General features: G+C 37.7%; 1 protein-coding gene across 4 annotated transcripts in view; it reads right to left on the bottom strand.

The window, feature by feature from the left end:
- LOC107819042 (twinkle homolog protein, chloroplastic/mitochondrial-like) overlaps nt 1-12,190 on the bottom strand; it is a 37,933-nt gene extending 25,743 nt beyond the window's left edge. For all 4 annotated transcript variants that reach the window (XR_012701116.1, XM_075234176.1, XM_075234177.1 and 1 more), the window contains exons 1-7: nt 11,855-12,190; nt 11,196-11,338; nt 9,164-9,219; nt 9,015-9,072; nt 8,812-8,925; nt 7,043-7,126; nt 5,177-5,257 (exon numbers count right to left, since the gene is read on the bottom strand). Coding sequence is in view for 3 of the 4 variants with exons in the window: in XM_075234176.1 (XP_075090277.1) it covers nt 5,177-5,257; nt 7,043-7,126; nt 8,812-8,925; nt 9,015-9,072; nt 9,164-9,219; nt 11,196-11,338; nt 11,855-12,098 (780 nt within the window). In the remaining variant the exon portion in view is untranslated. The remainder of the gene's footprint in view (nt 1-5,176; nt 5,258-7,042; nt 7,127-8,811; nt 8,926-9,014; nt 9,073-9,163; nt 9,220-11,195; nt 11,339-11,854) is intronic.
- Between the last annotated feature and the right edge of the window lie 364 nt (nt 12,191-12,554).

Below are 12,554 nucleotides of genomic sequence, written 5' to 3'. Positions count from 1 at the left end.
ACCAGACTGGTGGAATATCTCTTTTCAGACAGAAGAAACCATTTTGACTAATAAGCCAAGCAACAGAATATGTAGCCTACCGTAACATGTAATATGGGGCAAATTGATGTTCTGAACAAGGAGATTATTTAGTGTGTTTAAGGATTTGAATGTCGCTAAATGTAACAAACCTCTAATGTTAGAGAATCCCTATTGTCTTAAAAGACAAATTACTGAGTATTCGAGTGACGTGTCCAAATGGAGTTTGTGAGAAGGCACGGGAGAAAATATGTTATTGACATTGGATGATAAATACAATACAAGAGGTCCCTATTTATAGCTATACACTACAAGGAGATATTACTCCTCTTCCAATGTGGGACAAGACTACACTATACATATCTATAAACTAACACTCCCCCTCAAGTCGGTGCATACACATCATATGTACCGAACTTGTTACACATGTAACTAATACGAGAACCAGTAAGAGACTTAGTAAAAATATCTGCTAGTTGATCATTCGACTTTACAAACTTTGTAACAATATCTCCTGAAAGTATTTTTTCTCTGACAAAGTGACAGTCGATCTCAATGTGTTTAGTCCTCTCATGGAACGCCGGATTTGACGCAATATGAAGAGCAGCTTGGTTATCACACTAGTTCCATCTTGCTGATTTCTCCTAACTTTAACTCCTTGAGCAACTGCTTGACCCAAACTAACTCACACGTCACCATAGCCATGGCCCGATATTCGGCTTCGGCGCTAGATCGAGCAACTACATTTTGTTTCTTGCTCTTCCACGAGACCAAATTACCTCCTACTAGAACACAATATCCAGACGTAGAACGTCTATCAAAAGGTGATCCTGCCCAATCAGCATCTGTGTACCCAACAATATGCTTGTGGCCTCGATCCTCGAATAGTAATCCTTTGCCTGGAGCTGACTTTATATACCGAAGAATGCGAACAACTGCATCCCAGTGACTATCACAGGGAGAATCCATAAACTGACTTACAACACTCACCGGAAAAGAAATGTCAGGTCTAGTCACTGTGAGGTAATTCAATTTGCCAACCAACCTCCTATATCTCGTAGGGTCTCTAAGAGGCTCCCCCTGTCCAGGCAGAAGCTTAGCATTCGGATCCATAGGAGAGTCAATAGGTCTGCAACCCATCATTCCAGTCTCCTCAAGAATGTCTAAGGCATACTTCCGCTGTGAAATAACAATACCTGAGCTAGACTAAGCGACCTCAATACCTAGAAAATACTTCAATCTGCCCATATCCTTAGTCTGGAAGTGCTGAAAGAGATGTTGCTTCAGATTAGTAATACCATCCTGATCATTACCAATAATAACAATATCAACATAAACCACTAGATAAATACACAAATTAGGAGCAGAATGCCGATAAAACACAGAGTGATCAGCCTCACTACGAGTCATGCCGAACTCCTGAATAATTGTGCTGAACTTACCAAACCAAGCTCGAGGGGACTGTTTCAAACCATATAGTGACTTGCGCAATCTGCACACACAACCATTAAACTCCCCCTTAGCAACAAAACCAGGTGGTTGCTCCATATAAACTTCTTCCTCAAGATCACCGTGGAGAAAAGCATTCTTAATGTCTAACTGATAAAGAGGCCAATGACATACAGCAGCCATGGACAAAAAGAGACGAACAGATGCTACTTTAGCCACGGGAGAGAAAGTATCACTATAATCAAGCCCAAAAATCTTAGTATACCCTTTTGCAACAAGACGAGCCTTAAGCCGATCAACCTGACCATCCGGGCCGACTTTGACTGCATAAACCCAACGACAACCAACAGTAGACTTACCTGCAGGAAGAGAAACAAGCTCCCAAGTGTCACTCGCATGTAAAGCAGACATCTCGTCAATCATAGCATGTCGCCATCCTGGATGAGATAGTGCCTCACCTGTAGACTTAGGGATAGAAACAGTGGACAAAGAAGATATAAAAGCATAATGTGGTGACGACAGACGATGATAACTTAAACCGACATAGTGGGGATTAGGATTAAGTGTGGATCGTACACCTTTGCGGAGTGCAATTGGTTGACTAAGAGGAGACCGTACACCTTTGCGGAGTGCAATTGGTTGACTAAGAGGAGACAAGTCCGCAGTAGGTGCAGAATCTGATGCGGGGCTTGAATCACCTGGGCCTGATGCTGGATGTGGACGACGATGATAAGTCAAGAGTGGTGGAGCTGCAGAAGGTTGAACTGGATTATGTGGAGGAACTGGAGCTATAGGTGGTGGAGCTACAACTAGAGTTGTAGGTGGTGGAGCTGGAGTGACTGAATCTCCAAAAGATGAAACTGGTAGTACCTCAGAAATATCTAAGTGATGACCCGAACTTGTGAAGTATGATTGGGTTTCAAAGAAGGTAACATCAGCGGACATAAGGTACCGCTGGAGGTCAGGAGAGTAGCATCGATACCCCTTTTGTGTTCTCGAGAAACCCAGAAATACGCACTTAAGAGCACGAGGAGCTAACTTATCTGTTCCTGGAGTAAGGTTATGGACAAAACAAGTGCTTCCAAAGATACGGGGTGGAAGACTGAACAAAGGTAAATGGGGAAACATGACAGAGAATGGAACTTGGTTTTGGATAGCTGAAGATGGCATATGATTAATAAGATAGCAAGATGTAAGAACGGCATCCCCCCAAAAACGCAACGGAGCATGAGATTGTATGAGTAGGGTACGAGCAGTTTCAATAAGATGTCTATTCTTTCTTTCAGCTACCCCATTTTGGTGAGGTGTACGGACAAGATGTTTGATGAATAATCCCATGAGATTTCATAAACTGCTGAAATGGGGAAGACAAATACTCTCGGGCATTATCACTACGAAATGTGCGAATAGAAACCCCAAATTGATTTTGAATTTCAGCGTGGAAGGTCTGAAAAATAGAAAACAACTCAGATCAATTTTTTATCAAAAATATCCAAGTGCACCTGGAATAATCATCAATGAAACTGACAAAGTAGCAGAATCCTAAGGTGGAACTGACCCGACTAGGACCCCAAACATCTAAATGGACTAAAGTAAAAGGTGACTGCTCGATTATCAAGACGCCGAGGAAAATGGGAGCGGGTATGCTTACCGAGCTGACATGACTCACACTCTAGAGCTGACAAGTGAGATAAACCAGATACCATTTTTTGAAGTTTTGACAAAATGGGATGTCCCCACCGTTTATGTAATAAATCTGGTGAATCAGTAACAGAACAAGTTGTAGAAGGAAGACAAGATGTGAGTCCATGAGATTTAGCAAGGATAAGGTAATAAAGTCCGTTTGATTCACGCCTGGTACCAATGATCTGCCCCGTACTGCGTTCCTGTATAAAAACATGGTCATCAAGAAATAAAACAATGCATTTAAGTGATTTGGCTAAGCGACTAACAGCTATGAGATTAAAAGGACTATTGGGAACATAAAGGACTGAATCTAAAGGTAAGGAAGGAAGTGGGCTTGCTTGACCTATTGCAGTTGCCATGGTTTGAGACCCATTGGCCATTGTGACTTTTGGAAGAGATTGAGAATATGAAATAGTAGTGAAAAGAGATTTGTTACCAGAAATATGATCCGATGCACCTGAATCAATGACCCAAGACTCAGAGGATGAAGATTGGGAGAAACAAGTCACGCTATTACCTGTTTGAACAACAGAAGCTATCTCAGAAGATGTCTGCTTACATGCTTTATACTGAAGGAACTCAATATACTCTGCTAAAGAAACCATCCGACTATTCAAAGCATCGGTTCCCATGTCGCTACAATTTGTCGCTACAATTTGTAATAGTATGGTTAACTTGAAATAGTGAAAATAAGTAACTCCTGTGAGAAAACTGAAGAAATAGCTTAAAAACACTGTTACAGCAGGAAAACAAAACATTGTTCTGTGCCAGAAACATTGTTCACGCTGGAAACACTGTAGCTTGCCGGAAAATTCCAAAGTTGTCGGAATTTGTTGTAACCAGGATGGATAGACTCGGAATTCCTTTGCGAGCAAGTTGTCCTGAAGAAATATTTTCAAAAAATGGCCAGGAAGGTCATTGTTCACACCGGAAAAATATAAAAGTGGCCGGAATTTGATTTGAATTAGATGAGCAGGCTCGGAATTTTGAGGAGAGCACACTGTCCTGAAGAAGCTTCGCGAAAAAATGGCCGGAAAGTGGCCAGAACCCTCGCCGGAAAAGTTGTTGCCAGCGCGTGGAGGAGCGTAGCGGCTTTTCTGCCGGATAAAATTTTAGGGGTTGGTAGTCGGAGGGTGATCTACCTCGTGGTGGTGTTGGTTTTAGCACAACACCGACAGAAAGTGACTTTCACTTAGACAAGCCTTAGGTCACCGGAAAAATTACACGATGGCTAAGTTCTTTCTTCCCGGTTAACGCTGGAATGACGCGCAGCGATCTTTTCTCACTAATGCTCTGATACCATGTGAGAAGGCACGGGAGAAAATATGTTATTGATATTGGATGATAAATACAATACAAGAGGTCCCTATTTATAGCTATACACTACAAGGAGATATTACTCCTCTTCCAATGTGGGACAAGACTACACTATACATATCTATAAACTAACACTCCCCCTCAAGCCGGTGCATACACATCCGAACTAGTTGGGTTGAGGCATAGTAAGTACACAGTCAGGGGTCACAGTGGCATCATCTAGTGGGAATGGGAAAAGGGAAAGAGTAAGGAAAAAGGAAGGAATACTTAGAAAAGGAGAACAATGGAGGGTGCCAGGTAACGATTTAAGAAGTATAAACCTGCCGCTTCAGAGCTTGACGCATTAGCAATTAAAGGACTCAGTTCTTTGGATTACTGAATCAAAAGTTCCATACCAAGTACTGAACCAAATGTCAAGCAGTGTTCAACAATGAAACCCAAAAAATCGAGAGAGAAAAGGCAAAACTGAAAGAAAAATATGGTTAAGAAACTCGGGCTTTTAATTTGGATTGAAGTTCCGGACACCCTTATTACCACGGAAATTTACATAAGGTTTTTAGATTTGCCTCTGTTAAGCACATGACTTTATAGATGAGATTGAAGCCTCAACTAAAATTATTTGGAAACAAGTGCTCCATGGTATCTTTACCTTTAACCGAAGTAAATATAATATGTTAAGTAGCAAATAAAGAACATTGACACTAACCTGCCAAAACTTTTTGGTGATGTCCCGGTACTTGCAGCTTACAAGTGCTCCATCCCTCCGATATGTAAATGCAATAACAATCTGAAAACAAATTTACATTAATGCTAGAACAGTCAAGAAGTGACTTTGTTACTGCAAGGATGAGTTATTGCAGCCCCTTGAGCAGGGAAAGTAACAATATTGCTTCATTTGGCTCTCTCTTTAGCCCTACATCTCTTATCCCTGGGAGGTGTCCTTCCACTAGCAGTATTCTTGGAAATCACAATTTATTCTGGTGTGGATGGCTGGCAAGCCTAAATTTCTTGGTTTTTTGGATACAAGAAAGTCAGAAGATATGTTTCAAAATTCAAACAAAAGTAACATTGAATAAACCAAAAAAAGGCAAAAACATTTTCGTCAGATTTTGTTTAATGGAAAAGGAAATTTTAAATAAGAAAAAGTGGCTGGTCACAACTTTCCTCAGATAATTTTTAAGTTTGATCAAGTACTTAACTATCCTTGGATGATCTAACAAGTTTTGCAGAATTTAATCGAAAATCATCCTTGTGAGGAAGTCTTTGTGGATTTCATAGAAAAGGGATTATTCTCTTGCTTTATAGTTTCAGGAATTACAGCTAGGCTGAGAATAGGTCTCAACCTTCCTGGAAAATGGGAGCTAACTAGGAAATGGTAAGGACTAACAAGATAATGATGAAACAGATTTAAAATCTTGATTTCTCTAACTAGTCAAACATTATTTAATAGGACTTCTAAAAACCAAATCCTACTATCAACACTCTCATTGAAGTCGGTGCATAGATCTCTATCATGCCATACCTACTATCCAAAAACTCAAATTTCTGCTATAAGAGTCCCTTCGTTAGAATATCTGCAATTTTCAGTGTGGTAGAAACAGTATACAAACAACACCTTCAAGCGTCTCTTCCATTAAGGGCTCGGTATGGTCAATTTGTTCAGTCCTGCATTATTGAACATGGTTGTGTGTTTGGTTGGTCTTTTAAGCTCCTCAAGAACTCTTACAAGCTAATTGAGAGGGTTTATTTTATTTTAAGCAAACACAGAGAAATTAACGACAAGATATTTTCCCAATGCTAAGTCCAATTAACCAAGCATACTAATGTATCTCATAATATTTCTGTTACTCGAGGATGAATCATTCTTCGGTCAAGGATGTATCATCATGAAATATTCGATTGTAAATCAAATGCAAGGGTAGGGATTTATAGCCAAGCCAAGCTTTTTTTTGGGCCAAAAGTGCTTTTTTCCAAAAATTGAGGTGTTTGGCCAAGCTTTTGGAAGGAAAAAAGGTATTTTTGAGAAGAAGCAGAAGCAGTTTTTGAGAAGCAGAAAAAAGTAGCTTCTCTCCAAAAGCACTTATCTGAGAAGCAATTTTGAGAAAAATACACTTAGAAGCAGTTTTCGAAAGCTTGGCCAAACACTAATTACTGCTCAAAAGTGCTTTTCAAATTAATTAGCCAAACACAAATTGCTTCTCACCAAAAGCACTTTTTAAAAAAGTACTTTTGAAAAAAGCACTTCTCAAAATAAGCTGATTTTAGAAGCTTGGCCAAACAGGCTATTAATCAGTTTCCTTGTTTTTTTTATAAGGTAATTAATCAGTTTCCTTGTTTTTTTTATAAGGTAATTAATCAGTTTCCTTGTTACCAAGTGGAAGCACATAACTCACCTAGTCAACCAGTATATCATCATATTGAGAGAATAATAAACTGAATAAATAATTCAGAGGTACATCTTTGTCTTAAGGGTGCTAGCATACAGGCAAAAGGTGATCAAGTCTATGGGCGTAGGGTAGCTACCGACAGAAACTGATCAAGTAATATGTCAGAAAATGACAGGATGTCAAACCTGATCACCGTATCTCCGTTGCATAACCGCATTTCTCCGCAATGTTTCTCTCGATATCATTCGCTCAGAAAAGTATGAGAGTAACTGAAGAGCAGCAAGAAGAAAATCAACTAATCAAAAGCTCATAAATTCAGTTCAAATAAAACATAATCAATAAGCAATATATTGAGGAACAAAGAAGACAACCACATAATGCATCTGCAATTTATTTTTGGGGGTGGAGAGTGACTGAAAACCATAGATAGGACCTCACAATGGCAATTGCCATCTATTTTGGAACGTAGCAATAATATCGCAGAGGCACAAATTGTACTGCACGTTATAAACAGCTACATTGCAAATAAACATAGAGATGCATACTAGAAGTTGACTCTATGTTGCTTCTCAACATAAGGTAGGGCCATGGAAATTGGAGGTAAATGCAGAAGAGATGAAGGAAAATCTGGGCAAATAAAGGTCTGAAATGCAGCACCGCCACAGGGAGGGCAACAAAGTGGAGGACAGTCTTGCAGCTGGATGCAAAGACACCAAAAGGATAGTCTTATGAAAATTAGAAAGCTACCTTAAAGCCTTAAACAGACAAGAACACTGCTGATACCAGATGGAACACTGTGGGCATCCTTCATATTTCAACCAGAAGAAAAAAAATTAAGACCGAAATGATGAAGAGAAAAATATTTGAAGTCTTTTGTGTCTGTTTTTATAATATTTCACAATGTAAAAATAGTACAAAGCAGGGATCTTCCTAACTACCTTAGACTCCATGACTACTGTAGAAGCATTTGGGAAATCTTAAAATCGATTATAATTGTAGAGCCCTAACAAAAAACAAAGGAAGCATTTCAAGAAAGAATTTCAAAAATGACCAAAATGTGAGCATTTGTTTAAACTAGATTAGGAGTTGCACCGGGTGCCCAGTGGAATTGGAATACAAGCAAGCCTAAATTTGAAACACTAAAACCACATTCCAATGTCATAAAAAATAAAATTATAAAAATGAAAACAAAATATTCACAAAACTCTTAGTAATAAAATAGTTTATACCTAGAGGTTAGAATTTGTATACATATAGTCAGTGCGGTCGGTTTCGTTTCAACATTTTTTGGTTAATACAAAACCAAAGCAAATACTGTCGGTCTTTTAGATTTAACACCAAAACCAAGCAAATGTGTCATTTTTTAATTCGACTTGATTCAATTTTTATCTTGAAGACCCCAAAATTGAAATGGAAATCCAGCGGAATGGATTCCGTGCACTGTTGCAGTTGTGGTGGGCTAGACTGAGAATAGGGTGATGACATTAGTACCACCTAAAATGAAACATTCATCACAAGAAAGGAGACTGGGTGTGTAGAACTATTCACTGTTAACAGCAATGCTAGCAAGATGTAGAAGAATAGCAAACAGCAGCAGAGTGAAGCAAGAGGGCAGTACAGGTAGAAAATAAGGAAAGAGAAAGAGAAGAACAACGAGAGTTAACACTTCACAAAGTTCGACCCAGTGCGATCTATCTAAAGACTCAACAGCCATATTTATCCATATTTCATTCAAGAAAGCTATGAACAACTCAACGCATGCTGATGGCAAAATCAAGTGTCTTGGACACTAACCAAGTTTTGCAGGATGCACGAATAAATAATAGGTGACTTAACCTCAAAACAACCCATGACGAACAGCTATTAAGCAAACAAGTATTACTACATGCAGATGAAAATATTATTGAAATCCAACTTGGTAATGTAAGTAAAATAAAAAGACAGATCAACATACCACATCACATAAAGGTTCCAGCCCCAAACTCTCCTCAGTTATCTGTCTGTACTTCTTAGTCACTTTTCCAATCCTTTTCATATCTGCAAAAGCTGTCTTCACATCTGCAAAGGCCTGAAACAGCATGAAAAAAGAGAATTTAAAAAGTTGACAAAGAAAATGCAAGATAAAAAGATTAATGAGCTCATCAAAACATGTTATACCCGGGTACCACCTCTCCACCCACATTTAGCTCGAAAGCATGTCCATGTAGCTGCATGCCTAGGTATCACTCACATGCTTTAGAAATATATTGCTAGAGGGGAAAGAAAATATACCTTAAACACGATGTGCAAAACAAATAATTAGTTACCCATCCTGAGTAATGAAGAGAGATAAGCTCTTTTCATTTGAATCCCCACCTGTGCACTACAAAGCAAAAACATTGCACTATCTGTCAATATAGGACATTCTAAGCATCTTACAGATGCAATAATGCTAAAGAATTTCTACAATTTTAAACTCATTAACACCTATTAGTACCATGTCTAGTTTAACTCTCAGCCTTCAGGTACGTTATGTGGAAGATATGAACCACGATTTTCTTCTAAGCAAAATTTTCAACTAACAGACGGAGCATCTGTAAGTGTGATTTTATTTTTTTTTATAAGAAGCATTTGTAAGTATGATAATATTTGGTTCTCTCTTTTTTGTTTTTGGATCCGCCACTCTACTCACCTCAACTTAAATACCAGGCTTTTTTTCTATAACAAGGTTCGAACCTCTGATGTGCATCAAACCCACACATCACGAGTTGCACTCTTACCACTAGACCAAAGGCCTTGTGGCAGGAGCATCTGTAATTATGATTCTTCTCTTTTCTTTTTTATGATTTTTTTCTTTTGTTTCTATTTCGTACAGCAAGTCTTTCTTTTTATTCACTTTTTAAACTTCATTTCTTTATCATTCTACTTGACAAGGAAATAGCTCCATTCACTTTTAAACATTGATAGGGTTGTAAGCATTTATCATTCAGATCTTATGTGTTCACCTTTCAAACTCTATTCAGTTTAGAATCAAATCTGCAATAATTTGTCACTCAAACAAAGTGTCATGCATGCATGCATTGAAATCTCATTTTTTCTACCATCAAGAGACTCAGTAACCGTAGCTTGAATTATTATCGACAACATACTGACAGAAAATATAGTAAAACCAACAACGGCTACTGTAGGGATACCTACTGCAACTTGGCAAATGACAGCTATTAATCAATCAATTGTTCAATTATGCCACAATTCTAGACTAGTTGGTTTGCATGTATGGATTCTCACTGACCATTCCACTCTATCCAGCCCCATTTCGTTCCAATAATAATTTCATTTTTAAGATAAATTAGAGGTTTTTAAACTTTACTTAAGTAGGTGCCTAATTAAACAAGGGTTGTGATAGGTGGACGATCAATGCAAAGATAATCATAATATAAATATTTTTTTTTTAAAATTTTTTGAATAGTCATAATATAATGACTATATTATGTGGGATTATACTGGGTATGTTGTTGTTGTTTGTTGTTGTTGTTGTAGTCATAATATAATGAATCCTCTAAACACATAGCATGCATATGCACTTGAACTTTCTAAGTCGCTTTACTTCGACACCAAGCTCATTGAAGGAAATCATGAATATGTCCTCTAATGCAGATGCAACACGACTCTTTCAACCCTGATTAAACATGCAGTGTTAAAACTTGGTAAATTGGACAACCATAGAGTTAATCTTTTAAGGGTAAATGGAGAACCACTATCGAAAAATTATTATTGCCAAGTCATTCATACACTCATTAACATACAACAACAGCGCAGTGAAATCACACAAGTGGGGTCTGGGGAGGGTAGTGTGTACGCAGACCTTACCCCTACTTCGGAGGAGTAGAGAGGATGTTTCCGATAGATATACACTCATTAACATATTAACAAAAAAACTGCAAAACTTAAACACACTAAAAAATTTGCCCATTCAAAATTTTGAAAAACTTCTTGGATAAAACCTTTCAAACAACTGTTCTATAATGTTTTTTTAAAATTTAATTATTCAATAATTGCTCAAAAGTCCATATAATCCTACTTTAATTTTTATGTTCTCCTACAATTCGTCTAAAATGCTAAAAATACAAAAGAACCCAAGTTGAAAGTGAATTGGAAGGATCTAGCACTGTGAAAGATAGAATGAATATGCATATGAAAGATGAAGCATCTTTATTTAAATACCATTTGATGGTTTGCACTTCAATATAAGAGAGTTCATTTTCTAGTTAAACAATAAAGACCATGCTCTTGAACACCCTTTCTTACATACAAAACATTCTTAAAGAGAAGGTTCGCAAAGACCTCTTAGTAACTCACCATTGGACAAAGCAAACCAGAGTATTGCCCTGGTCCACAAGAACCAATATCTATGCCAATCTGGCTTAATTTCTCCTTCAGTACCTTCACATGTTCTGACTCCGCAATTCCCTCCACTGGGTCTTCCAGTACTACTCCAGAAACTGAAATCATATAAACAATACAACAATTACTCAATAGTCCCAAACAAGTTGGAGTCTCATTGATCATGTTCCCCATTAAATTGGTCAAAATCATATAAACAATGGTTTTCAATAATTAAAGGTGGCATTTATTTGTGGAAACTTTTTATAAAATTTTGCAAATCTTTTAAGTTTTTCCAAGTTGTTTTGGAGAAAACTTTTGGTTAACACACATGCCACGGGATCGAGACCACAGCCGCAAACAGAAGTCTGGTACTTTATCCACCGAGTTTCGTACTGACCCTTGAGGATTTCTCATTTATCAAAAATAAATTTCAAAAACATGCTTATAAAGAAGTGGTTTTAGGATTAAAAGAATTCTTCTTCTACTCATTTTCTCTTTGCACAAGCTTTGTTTTAAAATGGTTTGTTTTTACGGCTCCTAAATAACACTTGAAGAATATTACAAAGTTTATACAAGAATACTTGAGGTTCAGTAATTAATCCCATGACAAAAAGAACTGCAAAACATAGTACCTGGTGGGGGAATACGTTGGGGCCTGTAAGACAAGTTTGAAGTTCCACGAATTGGGGAGATGGGTTTTGAAGCAAATGTTGAAAAGATGAGTCTTTGGTTTTGAAAAAGGTGGGTTTTTGAAGAAAGGACAGGAATAATAGTCTTGTGTATGGTAACGGATGGCTTGTGGAGAAAATATTTGGAGCCCATGGCAAAGTTGTTAGAGTTGTTTAGTACAAGTCTGCGATAAGGTATAAGAATCATCCTGCTATTTTACAATGTAGAATTTGCAGTCATGGTGTGTGAGTGTGTGTTTTTGTAAGAAACTTCGGAATGCGTGGGGTTAAGGAAGGGTTCTACAGTAGTTGTGAATTATGTGGGCTTATATGCTGCCCGGCTATTTTGGTTTGGACCCGAATCAGCAGGGATCCGACTCAGATGGTCCCAATGTTCTCATCTAGAGATGATTTAGCATTTATTTTGTGAAATGTAAAATTTAAAATCTTAACTTCAGCCGAATTTAAGTTATTTTTATCCCAAAAAATTATATTGGAAAATTGATATTCATGACACACTGATTAATTCATAAACAGTAGTACTTTAGAGTGACTATCAGGATATAAATATACTTATAAAATAAATAATATATAATTATCGTTGTTATTCTAAAACTACGAAGGTATAAACGAAATCAATCAAAATTCTGATGTCATCGAACGA

The sequence above is a fragment of the Nicotiana tabacum genome, chromosome 17 (genome assembly GCF_000715075.1).
Source record: "Nicotiana tabacum cultivar K326 chromosome 17, ASM71507v2, whole genome shotgun sequence".
Taxonomy (NCBI): Eukaryota; Viridiplantae; Streptophyta; class Magnoliopsida; order Solanales; family Solanaceae; genus Nicotiana; species Nicotiana tabacum.
The sequence above is the reverse complement of the archived record's forward strand: the minus strand, read 5'-3'. Positions and strand labels throughout refer to the sequence as shown.